General features: G+C 34.6%; 3 protein-coding genes across 3 annotated transcripts; 1 reads left to right on the top strand and 2 right to left on the bottom strand.

The window, feature by feature from the left end:
- Window positions 1–780: 780 nt before the first annotated feature.
- Window positions 781–1,119, bottom strand: LOC108997037 (nuclear transcription factor Y subunit C-1-like). The gene has a single exon (XM_018973121.2). The coding sequence runs from the start codon at window positions 1,117–1,119 to the stop codon at window positions 781–783; it is 339 nt and encodes a 112-aa protein (XP_018828666.2).
- A 10,430-nt stretch (window positions 1,120–11,549) lies between these two features.
- Window positions 11,550–17,357, top strand: LOC108997153 (myosin-J heavy chain-like). Its single transcript, XM_018973310.2, has 9 exons — window positions 11,550–12,002; window positions 12,373–12,573; window positions 12,684–12,806; window positions 12,950–12,987; window positions 13,087–13,195; window positions 13,514–15,760; window positions 15,976–16,113; window positions 16,428–16,564; window positions 16,691–17,357. The coding sequence occupies exons 1-9, from the start codon at window positions 11,925–11,927 to the stop codon at window positions 16,932–16,934; spliced, it is 3,315 nt and encodes a 1,104-aa protein (XP_018828855.1). The 5' UTR covers window positions 11,550–11,924; the 3' UTR covers window positions 16,935–17,357.
- Window positions 17,358–19,580: 2,223 nt separating this feature from the next.
- On the bottom strand, window positions 19,581–20,562 carry LOC108997069 (protein LURP-one-related 4-like). The gene is made up of 3 exons (XM_018973172.2): window positions 20,306–20,562; window positions 19,973–20,200; window positions 19,581–19,856 (listed from the first exon to the last, which is right to left on the bottom strand). Exons 1-3 carry the CDS (start codon window positions 20,540–20,542, stop codon window positions 19,722–19,724), a joined length of 600 nt encoding a protein of 199 aa, XP_018828717.2. The 5' UTR covers window positions 20,543–20,562; the 3' UTR covers window positions 19,581–19,721.
- Between the last annotated feature and the right edge of the window lie 1,358 nt (window positions 20,563–21,920).

Below are 21,920 nucleotides of genomic sequence, written 5' to 3'. Positions count from 1 at the left end.
TATCAATTACGTACCTTGACTTTTTAACTTGACCGACAGACAGGTGCCTAATGGTCTGAAACCAAAAATTAAAAACAATAGGGTTTCCTAGGTCTGGTAAACTGTAAACATGTGCTTTTGCTTAAATACATAAATGACAAGGTGTTGTAGTCCTAACAAAATTTTATAAAAGTAAAATTATAAATTAATATGCCTTCATGGGATATCTTAAATATACTTTACAATACAATATATTATATTATATTATAATTAAGTCAATTTATGAATTAATTATTTTAATGAAATTCATTTGTAATCAAAGCATTTATCAAGAGTAATGCTACATATAGTCATGGAATGTGCAAACGTCGTGCAGTCGTTTTGAAAAAAAGTAGGGTTCAATCATAAAAAATTAATTTCTTTTTATATGGATCTCATATTTATTTACTTTTTTCAAAGTGACTGCACGGTATTTACACATTCAAAATTACAAGTATCATTTCTCATTTATCAAATGGTAATTATTAATGTCATGACGAGGAGCATAATGCATGCCTACAATATTGCATGGCGTAATGGCGGTATATTATTAATCGAGTACCAGAAGTTGAACAGCTAAGAAATTAAACTGTCAAGTTGTCAACCACAGATCACAGCAATCAACAACCTGCAAGCAAACCAAAACTCTAGCTTCTACCTGCGCGTGTGTAAATATATATATGCATGTGAATTGTTAAAGGATAAAGAAGGTACATGATGAGACTTAATGTAGGAGGAGAATGAGAAGGTATATGCCCTAAGCTAGAACTCTAGTTTTTCCCTTTCAACAGGGGTCAAGTCGATAGGAGTAGTGGAGTCTGCAGACACCAAATTCACCAGAAAATCAAAGATATCGGTGGCTATAACAGCCGAGACAACGTCCTCTTTGTGAAGCGTCCTTCTCTTTCTTTGCATGGCCACCATCCAAGACCTTCGTGTCAATTCCTCGATCAACAGTTCACAAGCCTTGGAAAATACGATGGGAGCCTCGCAGGAAATCATGTTGACGTTGTCCCCAGACTTTTTCATGATCTTCTTTATCCTCGCCAACGGCAACGAATGAGGTCCCGTTCTCCCTCCGGCGAGTATTCCCGAATACATTCCGGCTTGCCTCATGATGTTGATGGTCTAGCTTTTCCTGTGTTTCTAAGTACTCCAACGTACTTTCTTAGACTGATTATTACTATATAATTAGAGGATGGAGATCAGCACATAAAAGCTATGTATATTTATAGGATCACGAGATCAGTGTGTTTGGGGAAGGCATGCATGGAGGAAATGGGGGAGTGGTAGTACTGGTGGCCGGCCAGCCTACTTAAAAGCCGGCTAAAACCATATTAATTATAACTTAATCGTTAATTTCTAATATTTGTTCAGGCATATCCAGTACATTTTGTTGCTTTCAAAGAAGTTGAATTTATATATTCGGCCTTTGCCTGGTTAAATTAAAAAATTAAATCGTAATTATGTAGACACGAATCGAAAAAATAATACAAGAATACGAAGCCAATCAAGTACGGCATGTCATGAGCTCGTTTTGTCAAACAATTAGCCATTTTTCCTATTCCTTTAATATATTCAATTTATAATAATAATCTAATGCATTCAATTTTAAAAATAAATATTTATATTTATAATTATAATTATGAATTGAGCATTTCTCTATATTAACTAACCAAATGCCAATAAATTATAGAAACTCAATGCTAGATTTATGATGGGCATTCGGATTAAGGCACCGTTTAGATATAGAAATGGTTTTATCTCATCTAATAATTATAATTTTTTTAAATTGATCTCACACAGAATATAATAAACAATTCAATTTTTTCAAATCTCAAAATAAAAATAATATTATAATAATATTTTATTTAACTTTCAACTAAAACCATCTCATCTCACTATCTAAATGGAGCCTTAAGTCTGAAAACAAATAATCGTTTCAGTTCAGATTAATTGGATACAACCTTCACTTTGAATAATCAAGGAACATCATGATCATGTTTACTTGATTTTCCTATTGAAATTAACAATATATATGTGATTGTTTAAGGTTTGGTCCAACCTTATTGCATAAACAAATCTTGGTCAAATTTTATGAATTGGTTAGAAAAATTCCGACATTTAACTTTTAGAAGCAATCTTATTTTATGCGCGCGCACGGCCATGATCATACACAAGTGGACTATATTATATATTTATGAAAAATGCTATTTGCAAGCGCACAGGGTAAACGGCTTGCAATCGGCGCGCCAGTGTTTTCATTTTTCCGTATCTCTTAATTTTGTTCTCTCTCTCTTTAGAAATTTTCAGTTGTAATCCCTCCGTCTCTTTGCCTCCAACCGACCTCTCCCTCCCTCTCTCCATTTCCTTTCTCTCTCCCTCTCTCTCTCTCTCTCCATATAAGCAGATAGCGAATATTCTAAACAAACTTCAATAGTTCAATTACTATTTTTCTTTTTTCTTTTTCGGTGGATCCCTACCAGTCAGTGGTGTTTCTCTAGTGATCTCATTCTCAACATTACATTAGCCTCTGTTTCTTCTTCTACATTTCTGAGGAACATTTGCCGTTCCTTGTCCGCAGACCCAACCCACAAACCCATAGATCCTCTCTTTGACCCTCGATGAGCAGTGGTCCAGGGAGCACGCATGCCGGTCTGGACTATGTCCGATGCTCGTGCAACTGGATGGATGGGCCAACTGGTGGTGGACGACAGAGCTTCAGTGGGCCTGTGCTCGTGCAGTGGGTCCGGTGCTGGGCGAGAGGGACGGTAAAGCCGATGCTTGTGCTGCTGGAAGGGTGGGCTGCTTGGTGGTGGACAGAGCTTCACTGTGGTGGGTGAAGCCGGTGCTGGGCGAGAGGGAAACTCGAAGGACGCGGACGCGGATGCGGAAGAGACAAAAATGAAGAAGGGAGGGGTTACGGGCAGAGGAGAAAGAAGCAGGGAGAAAAGAAAGAAAAAGAGAAAAAAAAATAAAGAAAAAAAAAAAGAAGATAGGGGAGCTAGACACCATTTTATATAATATTATTTGTTATCTATAAAAACAGTTCTTTTTAATTTTTAATTTTATTTTTATATTCCACGTAGATGCCGATTGCCTGCCGCTTGATGCCCCGCTTGCACCCAGCAGAAATGTATATTTATTATCCTAGTTGACAATATGGCAGGCTAGTGTACACATTCCTAATTACGTTTGATCACGTGTTCTGATGTGCAATAAATGGAATAAATTAATGTCACGTATGCTAGAATAATTTTTAATCTCCAAACAATTATCTATGAAAAAAAACTACGACCCAAAATTAAAGTTTGACCATATGGGAGAATTTTATATAAATGTAACCCATAATTAATTAATTAAGTTAGACCGTCATCCCACCTACAGTAATCTTCTGGAATTAATTAGTATATATGGTGTTTGGTCGACGAAGCTTCCCATAGTTTTTTTTAATATAGTTTTCTAGTAATTATAATTATATTTCGACGGTTTACATTTAATGTAATTTCTTAATACATTTTTTAGTTTTTGATTTGTAGTTGATTTTTTTTTTTTTTTTCAAACAAGCTGAAAATAATACCATGCTCTCATTATTACTTTTTTTATATTGTGTGTGAACCAATACTGCTGAGCGCTTAAATTTTAATGTCCATCTATGAGACAAATAGTAAACAAAATATATAATTTGTAGTGATAGAAAGACATAAATTTATATGATTCGGCATAAAAATTTATGTTCATAAGTTATTTGGAGACAAAATTTATTATATCTAATAATTTTACAGTCTCTCATGTCCACTCATATATCGATGATCTCTATACAATGAAGGAAATGGATTTAAGGGAGGGGGAGTCAATAACTTGTATTGATTTGTAATGATTCTCGATTTTTATAAAGAGTAATGTTACATACAGTTGTAGAATGCACAAATATCGCACAATTATTTTGAAAAAGAGTAAGATCTACTATTAAAAAATTAATTTTTTCATGTAAATTCTATATTTATTCACTTTCTTCAAAATGATTATGTGATGTTTATATACTTCACGACTGTAAATATTATTTTTCTTTTATAAAAATCTAACTCCTTTTATAGAATAATTGAGTTATACTTGTTTTATATTATTTTTGTTGGATCAACTTTCCTTGTCTCTATTTGTTCTTTCCTGAACTTTCAATAAGACAGGAGGATGTTCTCTAGTTCATTTCATACCCAACATTACGCATATTTTAGTATATAATAGTACAGGAAATCATTAAAAATAGATCACTAAAGTGTTAATTGATTTGATTAAAATATAACAGGCGCATAACAAAAGTTTACTTATATTTGCTCGGAGGATCCGGATCCTCTTGTAAAAATGCATTGGTGCGTGCCCGCTCGACCCGATCACCTGCATTAAGATCAGTGGGCTCTGAGGATCCGAATAAGGTTCGGCTCCGGGCTCCCTTCAGTAACCAATTTTTTCAGCTAGAATAGGTTGGGCTGCTCGCACAACTCGTTCATGGCGTTAAGGTGAATTCACTTTAGGCATTAAAAAGAGAAACCGATTGGGCTTTGATCCAAATACGATTGCCTTCCAAACTATTTGCCGAATCAATGGACGACAGACAAGACCACGTGATAAATTGATATATTTTAACAAAGTAATAATATACTTACAATTTTTTTACCATTATATTTTAAAATGTGAATATTTATATAAAGTGATATTATTTTTGTAAGATGTTTTACAAAGCTTCTCATAATTTAACATATAATTATGAGAAATGATAGTTGCAAAGTGTGTAAGCATCGCGCAATTATTTTGAGAAAAAAAATATATGATTCACATGAAAAAAAAAATTAATTTTTTAAAGTAGATCCTACTCTTTTCAAAGTGACTATGCGGCACTTGCATACTCTACGACTGTATGTAGCATTACTCCACCATTTTACATAACAGCGGAAAGCCCTTCTTTTTGTCATAGTTGGACCAAAAAGTTGATTTTCTTAATATCAATTTGCATATGATTGGATAAATTCTTAAGAGTATTACCAAATTAAATTAATTTTATTACAAAAAAGTTTATAAAAACCGATGTGACATATATAGCAAATAAATTAATGTATAAGCTAGCTGATGATATGAATTCTCCGGATGGTGTCTCATCATGATCTAGTACTTGACAACAAAATATCATGTCAATTTCAATTGTTTTCTCTAACTTCAACACGTTATCCCCTCACCCCTTTTTCAAACATAGGGGATTAATTATTCTTATTACATCTTGAAATCGACCCCATATTAATCAACCTCCACCTCCAGCTTACAGTACTACTTCAATTTTCCCAGCTTTTTCCCACGATTTACAACCAAAGAATAAGCAACTCATGTTCAAGGCTCCTACAATTCTCACTTAAATCATCCAATTAGACCTTACACTTGTAGTCATCTCTCTCACTCTCTCTCTCTCTCTCTCTCTCTCTCAAGCCTAGCTAGGTTGAGCTATTGGTCATCTTTCTTTCTCTTTTGGGTTATCAACGTTGGATTGCACAGTACTAGTTTAAGCTGTTTTTTTGCAGATTCTGCAGAGATATATATATATATATGTATGTATGTATGTATTGCTATGCTAAATTTATATCGAGTGTGTACGTTCAAGATACAGCTTACTTAGATAAAATCTTTTAACACATCATAGGACCAGGAATGAAGATTTAAGCAAGAAGGGAGGGTACGTACTTGTCCTGATCATCACTGAAATTCATGAAACTAAATTATTTTCTTTTTCCGTGGCTTTCTTAACAACCAAACAGATCACCACTCATTATTAGGCTGATTGGGCTTGTGATGAACTAGATTCACGTGAGAACTATACACTTTTTGGGCTGTCCTAGCACTCCGTGATCTTTAGTTTTCCTTTGGCGCACTAGATCATATCGATCTTTAATTGCATCCATGTTCATGATTTCTCACAACTTTCACTTTATATCATCAGCTGCTTTCTGGGGACCAACTGCGTGGGCCAAAACAAATCATGGCTGCATGTGATGATGAAGCTTCTTAGAGAATTAAGAGACACGTTGGATATGGTGTCTGTTGCATTTGATCGTTTTATCACATGAGAACTGTACACTTTTGGCTGTCCTATCAGTGCTACGTGCGTGGTCTTTATTTTTCACCTTGGCACTTGAAGTAAGTAGCTAAACATCTTTCACCTTTGGCATCTAATCATGAGCTCATTTCTCACTTTCACTCCACCTGATCAGTTTCTTTTGTCGGTCCCGGCTCCTTAATTTGTCTGACCAAAACAATTAGGGGAGTCAAATTATGATTGTAAACCAAAGAAGTGAATGGCAAGGGATATAATTAAGATCATTTAAGATTATTCTGATAGTGAATCATTAGCAGAAATTAAATAAGTGAGATTGAAAAGAGATACTTACGATAAAGATAAAATTCTAACAGATATTGAATTGTTGATAAAATTAAGCTGAATATTCTAATATTGAAATCGAAAAGAGCTATTCAAATTAGAATCTTATGTGTAATCCAAATAAATTGTTTATCTGTGATTAGTTATTTACAACAAAAATAATTATTTTCTGTGAGTTTGTTTTTTATCTCATATAGTCGTTATTGTCGTAAATAATCCGTCACAAATACTTGTTTTCCGTAAATTATACTCATAGCAAACGTTATATCCTAAATACCAGTACACAACACGTACTTCTGCCATATTTGCATTGATTTGGCTCTTCAAGATAGTCCAACACTATTATAGCCAAATCCCTGCATCAAATAGCAGCTATAGCTAGCTTCCAACCAAGAACCCTGCAAAAAAGTCTGTACGTACAATAGCCGAACAATTATCAATAGATTTGTGAGGGTGAAACAAATTATAGATTTGTGTACTGCATTTTCAATGAATTTCACTTTAGATAAGATGCAGCTTCAAGGGCTATATAGCTGCAAAACTATGATGTATTATGAACGTCATTCTTAAAGAATGACGGGACCCGACCATTTGATCATTGATGGTGTCTTTGTAATAGGGAGCGTGCATGGAGGATGCATGGGGTCGCCCACCTTCACGTGAGCACCTTCTGTTGTCTCTCATGCATGTTTGCACATTAATACAATATATAAGAAGAAATAACACTACTACTAGCTAGCCTGATAAAGAAAAAGTACTAAGACTAAAGAGAAAAGATAATTTAATTATTTTCTTTGTGATCTTTACGTTTCCACAAGTTAATGAATAAAGACATTTGGGACCCTAGCTAGCTGCTTCTGATTCTTGAAAGAAAAAGTGCAAATGAAACCAAAAGAAGCCAACCTTCACGTGGCCAAAAGAAATGGAAACAACCTGCAGCAACCATTAATACGAGGCGCTGTTATTGTTTCTCATATATTCATTTATTATCTTCCTATATAATATATATATATATATATATATATGAGGAATTATATTTGCAGTCCTCAAGTAGAGACTGTATGTACAGGCACATTATTAAATGAGAAAAAATATTATTTTAAGAGGGATAATTTTGTAATTTTAAAAAATTTTAAAGTTAAAATAGCCTAAACCTGAACATGCAGTCTCTAAATGAGGACTGTACCTAGCACTGGTCTATATATATATATTCTTCCAAAGCTACACACATATATATGGGAACATGAAACGTCATCTTATGTTCTCAATAAGATAAGACAATGATCGAGTGAAGAGTCGTTGTAGACCCATGATGCAATTATTTATTTAATTAATTGGTGTATACTATTTTTATATATTCTTTCCTGCATATATCTTGCTTTCTTTCTTTTTTTTGCTTTTTTATTTTTATTATTATTATTATTATTATTGAGCTATATATAACTAAATGCATGTCTCAAATCTCCAAATTCTTTTGTTCTTTTGAAAGTAACATTACATCCAGATTTGGTGGCAATTTTCATTAATCAGCTTTAATTGAATTATCACATAATTGGTTCCCATAAGTGGAAGTTACCAAAACCATAAAGGCACGTACTACAGTTAATGGGTCCTACCTTCCAATTACTAGCTAGCTAGCTAGCTAGATTGATCTGATCAAGATGATAGCTTAATAAGACATGCACCCAAAAAGGCTTTTTATCTCTTTGCAAATTTCATGCACATAAAAGTAGAGTTAAGACGTGAACCATTAATATTAATGTGAAATAGATGGTAAAGTCTTAAAGTGGAATTCATGATCATGAAGTTGTTGTTAAGGGTCCCTTGTGATCTTTTTGTGAAAGTTTGGAAAAGGTAAAAGCATGCTGCTGCATGCCCGCAGCAAGTCTCAGATCAGAACCCAAGATCAGAGAGGGACCTTGTAGCTAATGATAATGACCAATATATATCCTCGATCTCTTTCATCGTAATATGGTCATGACTAGCATGCATCAACATCTTTGTGGTTCTTACTTTTGCCTCACTGAAGTTGGAAGCCCGTCTACTACTACACCTTCTAACAATTTTCCAGCTTTTTCCTTAATCCAGCTAGCTACCAGTTGCCATTTTAATAAATTTTATAAATTATTGTTAATTTATAAGCTGTAGCCAGGTCATGTTCTTAGAATTATAATAAGATAATTATAGAATTAATAGTTCTTCATTGATCGTAATAATCAATTTATAATCTTACTCGAGATGAAAGTTATTAATCAATAATTAATCAAGTCATGTTACCCAACTATCACACATATATACAGAGTTTTGCTACAATATATAAGATGGTATATATTATAAGCACACCAGTTATATAGTGGAATCCATTATAATTTAAAAAATAAAAACAATAATAATAATATTTTTTAGCATAACTTCCAAATCAACTATATGCTGGATGCGTAAAAAATAAAATTTACACATAGATTTTCTCATTAATATATATATATAACTACGTACCGTTCTTATATAGAGCTTAATTTGTTAGTATTTATTATTCCACGCATCTTTTTTTTTTTTTTAAATTTTATCCTTCTTAAACTTATTAAATTTTTTAACTCATCATTCATATACCATACATTTAATAATAATAATAAAAATGTAGCGTGTAATTTGTAGACATGATGAATATAATTTTTCTCTTATATATACATGGTTTCGGGATGATGAACTTTGAGAATGGAAAAAAAAAATCGTGTTTGATTCAGTTTTGAGGGCCGTATGAGCGATAGTACTCCATTCTGGAGTATATATATTTTGGATAACATTACAAATATCATGGAAGACTGTGCCAACAGATTTGAAGAATTTTTTTGGACGAAACCAACCGCGTGCATGGGTCATAGGATTTCTTATAATTTTTTAACATGAATGTTTTATCTCTTCAATTGTCTAAAGCATTTAAGTAAACAAAAAAAAAAAAAAAAACACAAATATCTCAATCACCTCTCATGTGACTGAGAGAGAGAGAGAGAGAGAGAGAGAGAGAGAGAGAGAGAACAACTGTAAAGGATACACTTCATGTATGGTGTATCGATCGGACCTATAATATTGGTGGGTAGTGGGGAGTTGTGGTCTTATCTGCAGTCGCACGCTAGCTTCATGCATATTCATGAGGGCTTCTGAATTTTGGTCGACTGCACTTAATATGAAGCTCCTCTCTCTCATGCCCAACCCATGACCAGCTTTAAAGCCAAGTTAACATCGACGTACAGAAAGCAACCCCTCTCTCTCTCTCTCTCTCTCTCTCTGCCCTTTTCCTAATCCTCAGTACTCCCTTCCTCTTCCACGTACCCCATATATGCCCATAGCACCACACACCACTCTGATCATCATCTACCTCAATCCTCTCTCTCTACCCCCCCACCCCACACAGACAGACAGGAGAGACAGAGATGACAGAGATGACGATGACATCTTTCCTAGTTTCTTTAAGAGTATTATATATAGCGAACTGTGAAACATAAGATAGATATTGTACTCATGCTTGTTTAATTCGGATATCGATCTCTGCATGCACTTGTTTAATTCTGTGCTGTTTCATTAATCTTGGTTTCCACTTAACATAGATCACACCAAACGGCAGTTGCATTCTAATAAATATATATATATATATATATTACTAATATTATTATTTTTTCTATTATTAAAGAACACGATTGTGATTTCCTTCTTTATACACTGGAATTTTACATTTTTTAATTTATATCGTTTAATTTGTTTCAAAACTAGCATCCATTAACATATTTATCCAAAAATTAAAAAAAAAATAGTGATTTAGAAAGGATAAGAATCCAATGCTTCCACATGTGTGGGTTAATGTACTACAAAATTCCACAAAAAGACATATTCCATCCTGAAAATATAAGAAATAATGCTAAATACAGTTTAGTATATATTAGTTATATCCATTTTCTTTAAAAAAAAAAAAAAAGAGTTTATCTGACTTTGACTTTTCATACTGTTCTCAAATTTTTTTTTTTTTTTTTCAAATGATTGTATTAAATCATACAATCATTTTCCAATTACAAGTACAATCATAATTGAAACTCCACATAATTTCTTAATTATATATATATATATATATATAAAAATAAGAATTCTTTTGGTTAAAGTGTCATTTTCAATTAGGACGTTTCATTCAGTCACATTCGACCGTTGGGGTTTGCTTAATTACTTTTTCTCTGTCGGCGCCACCGCCATGTCCCAACAAAGTAAAGACTAAATGACCATAACGCCCTTTTTGCATTAAAAAAATAATAAATATTCAAAATACAATCACTTTTATGTATTTTTTATACATTTTATTAATATGATTGATTTTGTATTAAAAAAAAATTTAATACAATTAATCACATCAATAAAATATATAAAAATAATGATAGAGAATAGAAGAGTAAACCCACGTAAATCTAAAATTAGCCAAACTAATCATATAATTAACGTAGATGTCACCAAACCCATATGAATAATGACCCAACAATAAAAAATAAAATTATAAAAAACTTGCCCAGCAATTCTGCTTACAACCTAACAGTTTAATACTTGAATTCCCTAAAACAATTGCTACAATTTCCTTTTTTATTTTTATTTTTTTTGTTGAAGAGTACATTTCAATTAGCACATTGCATTCTCTTCAATTCTTTGTTACATGTACAAGCATGCACTGACGGATGTTTTTAATTAAATGGCAGTAATATTGTATACAAAAGTACAGGGGTATGTATGTCAAACTGAATATATTCATTTTGACTTGATCCAATGTAGAGAGGCCCCTATGTAACTAATATTTTACCTAATTCATTTATTTAAATCTCTATTATTAACTATTTAATTAACTTAGAATTTTATTGATTACATCATGTTTGAAAAATGAACAGATAACATTAAAAAAAATGGATGAAATTTAATTTATTTTTTCACTTAAATCAAACTCCTAACTATTCTCCTTAAATTTTTAGAAATTATTTTATCCTTTTTAAAAATAATTAAAATCAAATAAATAAAAAAAAAGGAAACCAAATGCCATCTCCCTTTGTAAAGAGCGGTGTTGAGAGAGAGAGAGAGAGAGAGAGAGAGAGAGAGCTCAGATCTGCTTTGTTTTTATTTTACTTCTCTGTTCTCTCTTTTAACTCGCTTCGAGTTTTCCATACACTTCGCTCTTTCCCCCAGCTTCAGCCCCCCCGCATTTGATCCTACTGAGTCAACTCGCTCCTCTCTCCCTCTCTCTCTCTCTCTCTGCTGCTTTTCCCATTGAGCTAAGGTTGCGGAGCTTCATCGTTTTGGCTCACATTGAATCATATGTTCACTCCCATGCTCATGTTGTGGCGGATTTTTCCGGAGCTCCAGTGATCTTGGAGGTTTCCGGTAGTTGGTGGAGCTCCGGCGGAGCTTGGATATTGCTAGTAAGACGCGGAGCTGAGAGAAGAGAGAGAGAGAGGGAGAGGAGATGTTCAGGTCGGCGAGGTGGAGGAGCGAGAAGAACAAGGTCAAAGTGGTGTTCAAATTGCAGTTCCATGCAACGCAGGTGCCTCTATCATATCTCTTTTCCTTCAAAGAAATATTTTCGTGTTTTCAGTTTCGAAATCTTGAGTCTAATTGCTCTGAATTTTGTTGAAGAATGAGCATTTTTTATACTGGTGGATATGAGTTGGTTTCGTTCTGTTTGGTTTTCCGAGAAAATGTAGCAACAGAGACTGAAACTAATGAGCTTTAAAACACAACTATTTGGATCACTTGAATTGAGTTTTTCATATTTTCGAAAAAAAAAAACAAGGCCTGCCTCAGGATTCTGGTTTCTTCAACTGTGGAATGTGGCCGTGACTGTGAATAAAATTGTAGTGGGCAATGCAATTGGGGATTGTGATAAGTAAGAGAGTGTGTTTTTGTGATTTCAGGTATCGCAGTTTAGTGCAGATGCATTGATGGTGTCTTTGATTCCTGCGGATGTGGGAAAGCCGACTGTGAAATCAGATAAAGCTATGGTTCGGAACGAAACCTGCCGTTGGGAAAATCCTGTCTATGAGACTGTGAAATTCAATCGGGAACCGAGGACTGGGAAGATCAGTGAGAGGATCTACTACGTCCATGTCTCAAATGTATGCTTTATAGTCAATGAAGTTGCTGGTTTTAAGATGTTTGTTTATGAGAAGTGGTTGTGTCGTGGCGGACGGTCAGTATGTGATTTTGGTTTGGTGTGTTTATGTAGGGATCGTCAAAAGCAGGTTCTATTGGGGAAGTTTCTATTGATTTTGCTGATTATGCTGAGGCAACAAAGCCATCCTCTGCCTCTTTTCCCCTAAAGAATCCAAACTCAAATGCAGTTTTACATGTTAGTACTCTCCTCTTCCCCTCAAGTAAACATCTGTTGTCCATATATATGTTAGGATATCCTTCAGAGATCTCTCTGCTTGCTCCCATGATTAAGAATTGGTTTCAGAGTTAAATTGAACTCTTCCTTCTGCTTTTGTACAGGTTTTGATCCAGAGGCTGCATGCAGATGCCGATCAAAGGTATCAATAATCATATCTAGTTTATTCTCTTTGAAAATTGTGGGATTTCTTTTCATAACTTATAATTTTAAGTCTGGCCTTCTTAAATGAATTTTACAGAGAGGTGGAAGAATTTGAAGATGCAAAAATAAAATCTGAAAATAGGAGCTTGAAGACCTTCTTAAGCCATGGTGATGAAGATGAAAGTGTTGCAAATGATACCACTGAGGTAAGGTTGCAATATCCAGCCAAACAAATTTTGGTTTCCTTCTACCTCAGTTGTATATATATTGTACCAGAAATTATTTAATTCCCTCAAAGAGGGGGAATGGGGAAAGGTAGGGGGGGGGAGCAATGTTGCTAAACTTCTTTCATGTTTGCTCGCATTATTCCATAAAAAAAATATTTGCACAGTTTAGCTCAAACAAACGAACATTTTGAGCAAACATATGTGAGTATGGAATTTTGTTCTTGTTATTTTAGATTTATTTTTATAATTGTAATGATTAATATCATCATGTTTCTTCCCCCCCCAACTGTTTTCCAGGATGGACCATCCAATAAAACTACCCATGATGCTGACTTGAATTGTAACTCTAGAGCGTCAATTGGATCTGACATCACATTATCAAGTTCAGAAAGCAGCTCTGGACTTGATACTCCACGAGAACTTGGACTGAGAAATAGTAACATCCATCAGGACCCTCCTAGTTTCCTATCATCTGTGAGCCACACCTCATTGCCTCATGAACAAGCAGCAAATGCCTCAATGACAGTATATGACGAGGAGTGGTCAGGCAGTTCTGACCATGGCATAAGTACAGATGACTCAACTCATAGTTCTCACAACACCCTTAGCAGAGAAAGATCTGAACAGGCTTCAGATACTGAGATGGAAAAACTCAAGGCTGAGCTTGTTGCTTTGGCTAGGCAGGCAGATGTGTCAGAGTTGGAGTTACAGACCCTTCGAAAGCAAATTGTAAAAGAGAGCAAAAGGGGGCAGGATCTCTCAAGAGAGATTGCTAACATCACAGATGAGAGAGATGCACTCAAGTCAGAATGCGAGAAACTCAAGGCCTTCCATAAACGTATGGATGAGGCAAAAGCTAAAAACAAGTTGCAGTCAAAGGGTGGAGATGTCCGTGCTCTTGCTGAAGAAATCAGACAAGAATTGACCTATGAGAAGGACCTGAATGCCAATCTTTGGTTACAACTGCATAAAACTCAGGAATCTAATGCGGAGTTGATTCTTGCTGTAAGGGACCTAGATGAAATGTTGGAAGCAAAGAACAGGGAAATATCTGATCTTTCCAACAAAATAGGATCCTGTGAGAATGCTGAAGAGTTGAAGGTTAATCTCTTGAAATGTGAGACAGATGATGATGAAGAGCAGAAAGCACTGGAAGAGCTTGTTAAGGAGCACGGTGATGCCAAAGAAACATATTTGCTGGAGCGAAAGATCATAGACCTCTATGGTGAAATAGAGATTTATAGGAGGGATAAAGATGAGCTAGAGATGCAGATGGAGCAACTAGCACTTGACTATGAGATTTTGAAGCAGGAAAACCATGACATGTCATATAAACTGGAGCAAAGTCAACTGCAAGAGCAACTGAAGATACAATATGAATGTTCATCTCCTCCTACTGGCATAACCCAACTAGAAGCCCATATTGAGAGCTTGGAAAACGAACTGAAGAAGCAGTCGAAAGAATTCTCAGATTCTTTGGCTACCATAAGAGATCTGGAAATGCATATTACAAGCTTGGAGGAAGAAATGGAGAAGCAGGCGCAAGGATTTGAAGCTGATCTGGAAGCTGTGACACATGCCAAAGTTAAGCAGGAGCAAAGAGCCATCCGAGCTGAGGAAGCCTTGCAAAAGACAAGATGGAGAAATGCTAGTACAGCTGAGAGGCTTCAGGAGGAATTTAGAAGGCTCTCAGTGCAAATGGCCTCTGCATTTGATGCAAACGAGAAGGTGGCTATGAAGGCATTGAAGGAAGCTAATGAACTGCGTTGGCAGAAGAGTCAACTGGAAGAAATTCTCCAGAAAGTCAAACAAGAGCTTCAGACAGTTAGAGATGATTATGAGGCAAGAATACGGGAGCTGTCCAACCAAATAGATATGAATGCGTGCCAGATAGAGCAAATGTTGGTGGAAATTGATAATGAGTCCAAGCAGCTTGAATATCAGAAGCAGCATGGCGAAGAAGTTAGCAGGGCTTTCTCTGAGGAGATTGAAATGCTCAAAACAGAGATCAGAAGGCTCATTGCTGAGAATATATGCCTCTCTGAACAAAAAGAACAGCAAGAAATTTGTAGAGCAGAATTCGAACATATGAAGGCATCAATTAAGGAATCTGAGATGTTGGTACAAAGAGAAAATGTAGAAAGAAATGAACTGGTGAGCACAATTGCTTTGCTGAAGAAAGAAGCAGAGAAATCTCTGGAGGAGCTAAGTAGAATTAGGCACCTCAAGGATGAGAAGGAGGCAACAGTTGGTTTCTTACAATCAGAGATGGAAACGCTAAAAGCTCAGTGTGCTGATTTGAAAAATTCCTCGTTTGAAGATGAGGTTGAGAAGGAGAAACTCAGGAAGCAGATCTTCCAATTAAAAAACGACGTGAGGAAGAAGGACGATGCATTCACCAGTATAGAGAAGAAGCTCAAGGATAGTAATGGGCGCACAGTTTCTGATGGAGCTAAAAATACTTTGAAAAACAATAAATCAGCTCCAGTTCCCCGTGGCTCAAAAGAAGTTGCAACTCTGAGGGAGAAGATAAAATTGCTTGAGGTAAATTACAACTCCCATGAGTATATCAAATCACGATTTTTTATAACTATATGATGTAATGTAGATGACTATGCCAATGGCAAAAGTCTTGCGAGAGAGAAAATATGATTTAGAGTTCCCCAAATATGTTTACAAAGCTATATTTAGTGTCTTTAATACATACTTTCGGCCCTCCAACAAGGATTTTTTGTCTTGATAATGATTTTGTCTGGCAGGGAGAGATAAAGCTAAAGGAAACTTCCCTGGAAACCTCAACAAACTCATTTTTGATGAAGGAAAAGGATCTTCAAAACAAAATTGAAGAATTAGAGAACAGAGTGGAAGAACTCAATCAGATTACTTCATTTCAAAAGGTTTGTGACTGTGTATTAGTTAATGTTATACCATCTAATGACAAAAGTAGGATCTTTTCCTGCGCTGTCTCTTTATCATGATTGGAGGATTGATGAGGGTTTGATAAAATCTGCACATAGTTCTGCTTTGTTTTTTGAGTTCGTTCAGCTTCATTTCCCTGCAATTTCTATATCAAGTTTGAGTACAAAACTAACCATTTTAGATTGCTGTCTGGGATTGTTGTTCCGATTCCTGTATGTACTTACTAATGCCATTGAATGATACTGTGCTATAAGTCGATAGTTTTTTTAAAATGAATTATCTCATTTTACAGGTCATCGTAGATACAAGTGGCATCATTTCAAACAGCAGTGTACCTGAAGAAGCAACAGCCACGGACGACCCTATGAACAGTAGTAGTACAGCTTGCCTGCCGAAAGAAAATAAGAACACATGGTCACTAGTCAAGAGGTATGACTTGAAGAAAGAAGATTACTACTTGCTGATGTTTAAATGGATAATTGCAGTGATATTAACTGCACTTCCTTCTTAATTGCAAGTTACCAACATATTTATCTATCTAATGTTTCTCCACAGCATTGATGAAACTTCATCAGAGAAAGAACTGATAAAAGACTCCAGTATTAGTAAGAATGATGTAAATCTTGATTTAATTGCTGAATTGACATCATTAAAGGAGAAGAACGATTCAATGGAAAGTGAACTACACGAGATGCAAGAGAGATATTCAGAAATAAGTCTCAAGTTTGCAGAGGTAGAAGGTGAAAGACAAATGCTTGTAATGACAGTACGCAACCTCAAGATTGCCATGAAGAGCTAATAACATTTTTTTTTTTTTTTATATACCTGAGTATATATACTGTGTACAGTTAGAGTCGCATGGTATATACCAAATGAGAAAATTCGGATGTGCAATTCCATCAGAGTGAGTAAATTAATATGTTCATCCGTACCATATATATTTTTTTTCGTTCTATATTTATTTTTTTTCCTTCTTTGTCTGCCTTATTGGGTATTAGGAGTAATTATTGGGTACTTCTAAAATACGGATACGTGGTATTCCTATCACGGTCTGAATAACATGATACCGCCTGATTGGATGGATTATCATATCATCCGTATTCCAGAAGTACTTAATAATTATCTATGTAATAGTTGTCTAATATAGCTTGGTCTTATACATTTTGTATTGCGTCCAATCCACGATCTTCCTGTAATAATATCTTAAGAGCTTCCAATGATATATGTGACGTTTTTGTTATCAATATTTATGTATATGTATTAAATTTCTTGGTTTTAATAATACATATATAGAGTAATGCTAGTTAGACACGCTTTGAAAAAAAGTGAGGCTTCTATGCAATGAAAAAATAAAATTTGTCATTCTAGATTTTATCACATTTTTTAAAATGAATGTGCGAGATTTAAACGTTCTAAGACTGTATAAATTATTTTTCCTTGCGAATGTAGAGAGAATTACATTAATATTATCTGTACAGAAAATTATGTGCCCCATCATCGTTGCAAGCGAACTGGGTTGTCCATCTGATGCAGAGGCTAGAGGAGAGCAAGAAGGGGTTATAAGGGGAGGCGATATGCAAAAGAAAGAAGCAAAGTGGAGAAAACCAGTGGTTTTGTGAAGGTGAATTGGGATGCTAGCCTGGATTGTGGGAAGAAAAGAATGGGGGTAGGGATAGTGGTGAGGGATGAAGAAGGGGAGGTGCTGCTGTCACTTTGCAGATCTGATTCAGGTATATGCACTCTAGCTTGTAGCAGAGTTACAAGCTCTGTGGAGAGCCTCACAACTATGTGCTGAGTTGACTTGGCGTAGGGTCATCTTCGAAGGTGATGCTATGGGGATTATACAAGCTGTAAATAGGAAGAGCTGCTGTTGGGAGTGGCATGGACAGTTAGTTGAAGACATAAAACTGATTTTACACAATAGAATGAATTGGTCAATACAGTATACAAATAGAGATAGTAATAGAGTAGCTCATACTTTGGCAAAATTGGGACTAAATGTAGTAGAAGAGGTTGTCTGGATGGAAGGAGTGCTTTCGGGTAGTAACTCCTTTGTATTGCTGGACAAAATCTGTAATGTTACAGTTATTAGGTAATACATAATGAGTTTTTCTGTTCAAATTAAAAAAAAAAGGGTTGTCTATCTTTAGTCGAGAAATAATATTTGCAGTCGTGAGAATGTAAATACCGTGCAGTCGTTTTGAAAAAAAATGAATAAATATAGAATTCACATTAAAAGAAATTAATTTTTTAATAATAGATCTTACTCTTTTTTAAAATGACTGTATAACACTTGTACACTTCACGACTGTACATAACATTCCTCATCTATAGCCACGTCCAAATTCATGTTCCATTTTTTTTTTCTCTAATTATTGGTAGGTTGGCCCATTAATGATCACGTAGAGGAAAACTATGATTTTGTTAGCGTGTCAACCTGGAATCCGGCTTCATCATATATCTCGAGAAAATTCAAGACATTTTGGATAATGTGATGCATTGAGAAGATCGTACTTTTCCACGTTATTTTTTATTCGATGTTTGGTCTGATCCCATCGATCACGTTTAAGACATGTATAGGGCATTTGGTACATATAACGGATGGAGTATGTTCAGTTATGGGTCCCCTGAATTATTGCCATTCATATTGGACTTCTTGATATATTCCAAATATTACAATTCAACAAGTATGTACGACATGAAGATGATGATCAGGAACGTGGCTAGCTTTTCATTGGCCGTTGGAGGCCTTTTTTTTTAATTATTATTATTACTTTTATAAATTTTCTTTATATCATTTGTAAGGACTTGATCTTCTTATATATGAATTTATATCTAAACGACATCACCATGCATGTTTGTATAAATTGCATCTCAAATATTATACTAACTTCATATCAATGATGCAATCATGCAATAATTGAGTTTAATTAGCCTAGTGTTTGAGGAATTTTAACATACGGGATTATATGAAACCAAAATACTTTAGCCGTTAAAATATTCTTATAAAATAAAACTCACAAACTGACGTAGTTTGATATGGTGCGCCTATAGATTGTAAATCTATTTTTATTGTCAGATCTAGATCTAACGTATCATGTGAAGCCATATCAGTTTATAAATTCACTTTTGTAGAATGATATGTTTGTGACTAATAATTCTTGAAGGATATGAAATTAATTGGATTATATTTATATCTATATAGATCATTGAGGGAAATTTAATTTGCAAGTTTAACGGTATACTACTCGTTGGGATTTTCTTTCTAAATTCATAAACTTGTTGGCATGCATGCTAGATGGTTTGGGAGACAATATTCGAGCTTTGTGATCAGTACTTTATATTTCTTTAGTGTCAGTTCACAACCTCTTCACTGGACAGTCTTTGCAAATCAAATAATAATATTTAACACGTACATGGAATGAATTACATGATCATGGTACTGTTTCTGATCTTCTCTTCTAAATTCTACTCCCTCTCACAAAAACACAGCAAAAAAGGAGAGAAAAGAACAGAATCAGAAGCTCCAAAAAGAGATTAATAATGCCTTTACATTTTGTGGTTAAAGAAGATTTGTCTTGTTGATTTATACTCTACGTCGAATGAGTCCATACACAATCACTAGAGCCATGATGAGGGAATGATCCATTTGAGGCTCCACCACCAAAGTTAAAACATCATCTCCCAACAATACTCCTGAAGATGAGTGCTTTGGTTTTGCCTGCACAAAGAACAACCAAACTATTATCATTTTGTACGTTGCAACGTCCTCCAAAGAATTCCGATCGATAGGATACAAGAAATTAAAGAAACCTCTATATATACATATATACTAACCTCTGCAACAATATCTCCATCAGTATTTACAATTCTGAATGCTGCTTTGCCTGCCAATCTAACAATCCAGTATTTATCATATCCCACGGTAACCTGACAAGCTAAATCTCCCATAAGCATGGATTTGTAGCATTTTTTAGCTCGAAACCATGGCTTCTCTTCGTTTACACAAGAACCATGACTACTTCTGCATCTATAGCCCTCCCAACCACCAAAAGCTAAGAATTTCTGCAAAATAATCACAAACCCAGAAAAACCCGAAGTTAGTTCATGCCAATATGGATCATTTCCAAGGTGACAGACCAGTAAAAGAAACGAAACGAGATACCATACCTTTCTTCTTATGGTAAAAAGAACTTTGCCTCGGAGATCCATGAGATGAACTTCACTGCTACCTTTCTTTTCGTAGTTGTCAACACGATAAACAATATCACCAGTTGTGTTGTAAACAGTGCAACCATTTGTCTGATACACCAGAGATTTCATCCATAGAGTAAATGTTTCTCTCTTTGAGGTCATGTAGGGAGAAGAAGAGCTGCTGGGTTGATCTTGAGGATACACTTTAGCCATTTAGAAGGAATAAGAGAGTTTGTAAAGGTTTCTTGTACTGGTTCTGAAGCCTGCAGGCTGATCAGATCAGATCAACTTATATATATATAGGAAAAATATTTGCATCAGCCCCACACCAGAACACACTCAACCTATTGAGTGTGTAAAAAAAAAAAAAAAAAATGATGTGAAGTGTGTGCTGGTGTGGGGCTGATGCATAGCATTTCCCATATATATATATATATATATATTTTGATATTTTGTGGCAGACTTGAGGCTGCATATGTTATATTCTTTTACAAGTACTTGACCATATATATTGGAACGCATAGATTAAGCCAAACAATTAGGATAGAATTTAAGCCTCTGGATTAGGTTTTTATTAAATTATTATTCTAATTAATTATCTAATTGGTTTCATTAGCGCCTTGATTTGCCTATTTGGGTGACATACATGCATGGGGTACTTTGGTTGTTCAATTAATTTGTCTGCCTCTCCAGCATGATTAAAGTTCCCCATGATAGATCATAATCTGAGATGGCAAGAAGTCATGATTGGTTGCCAAAGGTAGAGAACTGGGTCAACTGGCATTAATGGAGAGGAGTTTTTCAGCAGTGATCACCGATCAACACACGTTTTGGGCATGTCTCTTTAGCTCTAGGTACGTACTTTCCTTTTATATTCCAAAGCTAGAGCCACCCTCTTGCATTATTTTTTATTTTTTTCTCAGCCATGGCCCATGCCACCCTCTTAACACATCCCAAAAAAAAAAAAGGACTAACATAAAATAAATAAAAGTGCATGTTACTCCATTTTCTAATGTGCTCTTTTTCGTACGTACCCTTTTGTGAATAATGGTATTAAACTTTTTGCGAACTGAAGGACAAAGGAAAACGCCTAATATTTAAGCCATCTGAAGCTTTGATATAGTATTAATATAATTAAAACGCATTGCCGATGTCATGCATGAAAAGGCTAGGGGCACGCATTCCTTGCCTGTTTATTTATTTATTTATTTTTTGAGAATTTGTGTTAATAATAATAATAATAATAATAATAATAATAATAATAATAATAAGATTAAGTAGCATATATATTAAATTAGCTTAAAATAAGCAAAAAAATCTTAGGTCCTTAAGCACAAGTACTAAAAGCCACTAAAGATATTAATCTACATACATTGGACTATTCATCTCAAAGTTAAAATAATAATATAATATTATATATTTTTATATATTTTTTACAAATACACTCCATATATTAATTAAATTATTATTTCTCAACTATTTTTTATATCAACATATTTATCCAACATAATATAGCCTTATTTACAAAAAATATTTTCCAAAAAATCTGTACATAATATAGCTTTGTTTACTAATGAAAGTTTTAAAAAGA

The sequence above is a fragment of the Juglans regia genome, chromosome 9, assembly GCF_001411555.2.
Source record: "Juglans regia cultivar Chandler chromosome 9, Walnut 2.0, whole genome shotgun sequence".
Taxonomy (NCBI): domain Eukaryota; kingdom Viridiplantae; phylum Streptophyta; class Magnoliopsida; order Fagales; family Juglandaceae; genus Juglans; species Juglans regia.
The sequence above is the reverse complement of the archived record's forward strand: the minus strand, read 5'-3'. Positions and strand labels throughout refer to the sequence as shown.

Bases quoted from the DNA above. Each gene is read 5' to 3' on its own strand.
- LOC108997037 (XM_018973121.2), bottom strand. From the start codon at position 1,119: ATGTATTCGGGAATACTCGCCGGAGGGAGAACGGGACCTCATTCGTTG.
- LOC108997153 (XM_018973310.2), top strand. From the start codon at position 11,925: ATGTTCAGGTCGGCGAGGTGGAGGAGCGAGAAGAACAAGGTCAAAGTG. The intron at 12,574-12,683 runs GTATGCTTTATA...GTGTTTATGTAG, and splicing joins ACTACGTCCATGTCTCAAAT to GGATCGTCAAAAGCAGGTTC. The intron at 12,807-12,949 runs GTTAGTACTCTC...GCTTTTGTACAG, and splicing joins ACTCAAATGCAGTTTTACAT to GTTTTGATCCAGAGGCTGCA.
- LOC108997069 (XM_018973172.2), bottom strand. From the start codon at position 20,542: ATGGCTAAAGTGTATCCTCAAGATCAACCCAGCAGCTCTTCTTCTCCC. The intron at 20,201-20,305 runs GTATGGTATCTC...ATTATTTTGCAG, and splicing joins TTTTTACCATAAGAAGAAAG to AAATTCTTAGCTTTTGGTGG. The intron at 19,857-19,972 runs GTTAGTATATAT...TTCTTTGTGCAG, and splicing joins ATGGAGATATTGTTGCAGAG to GCAAAACCAAAGCACTCATC.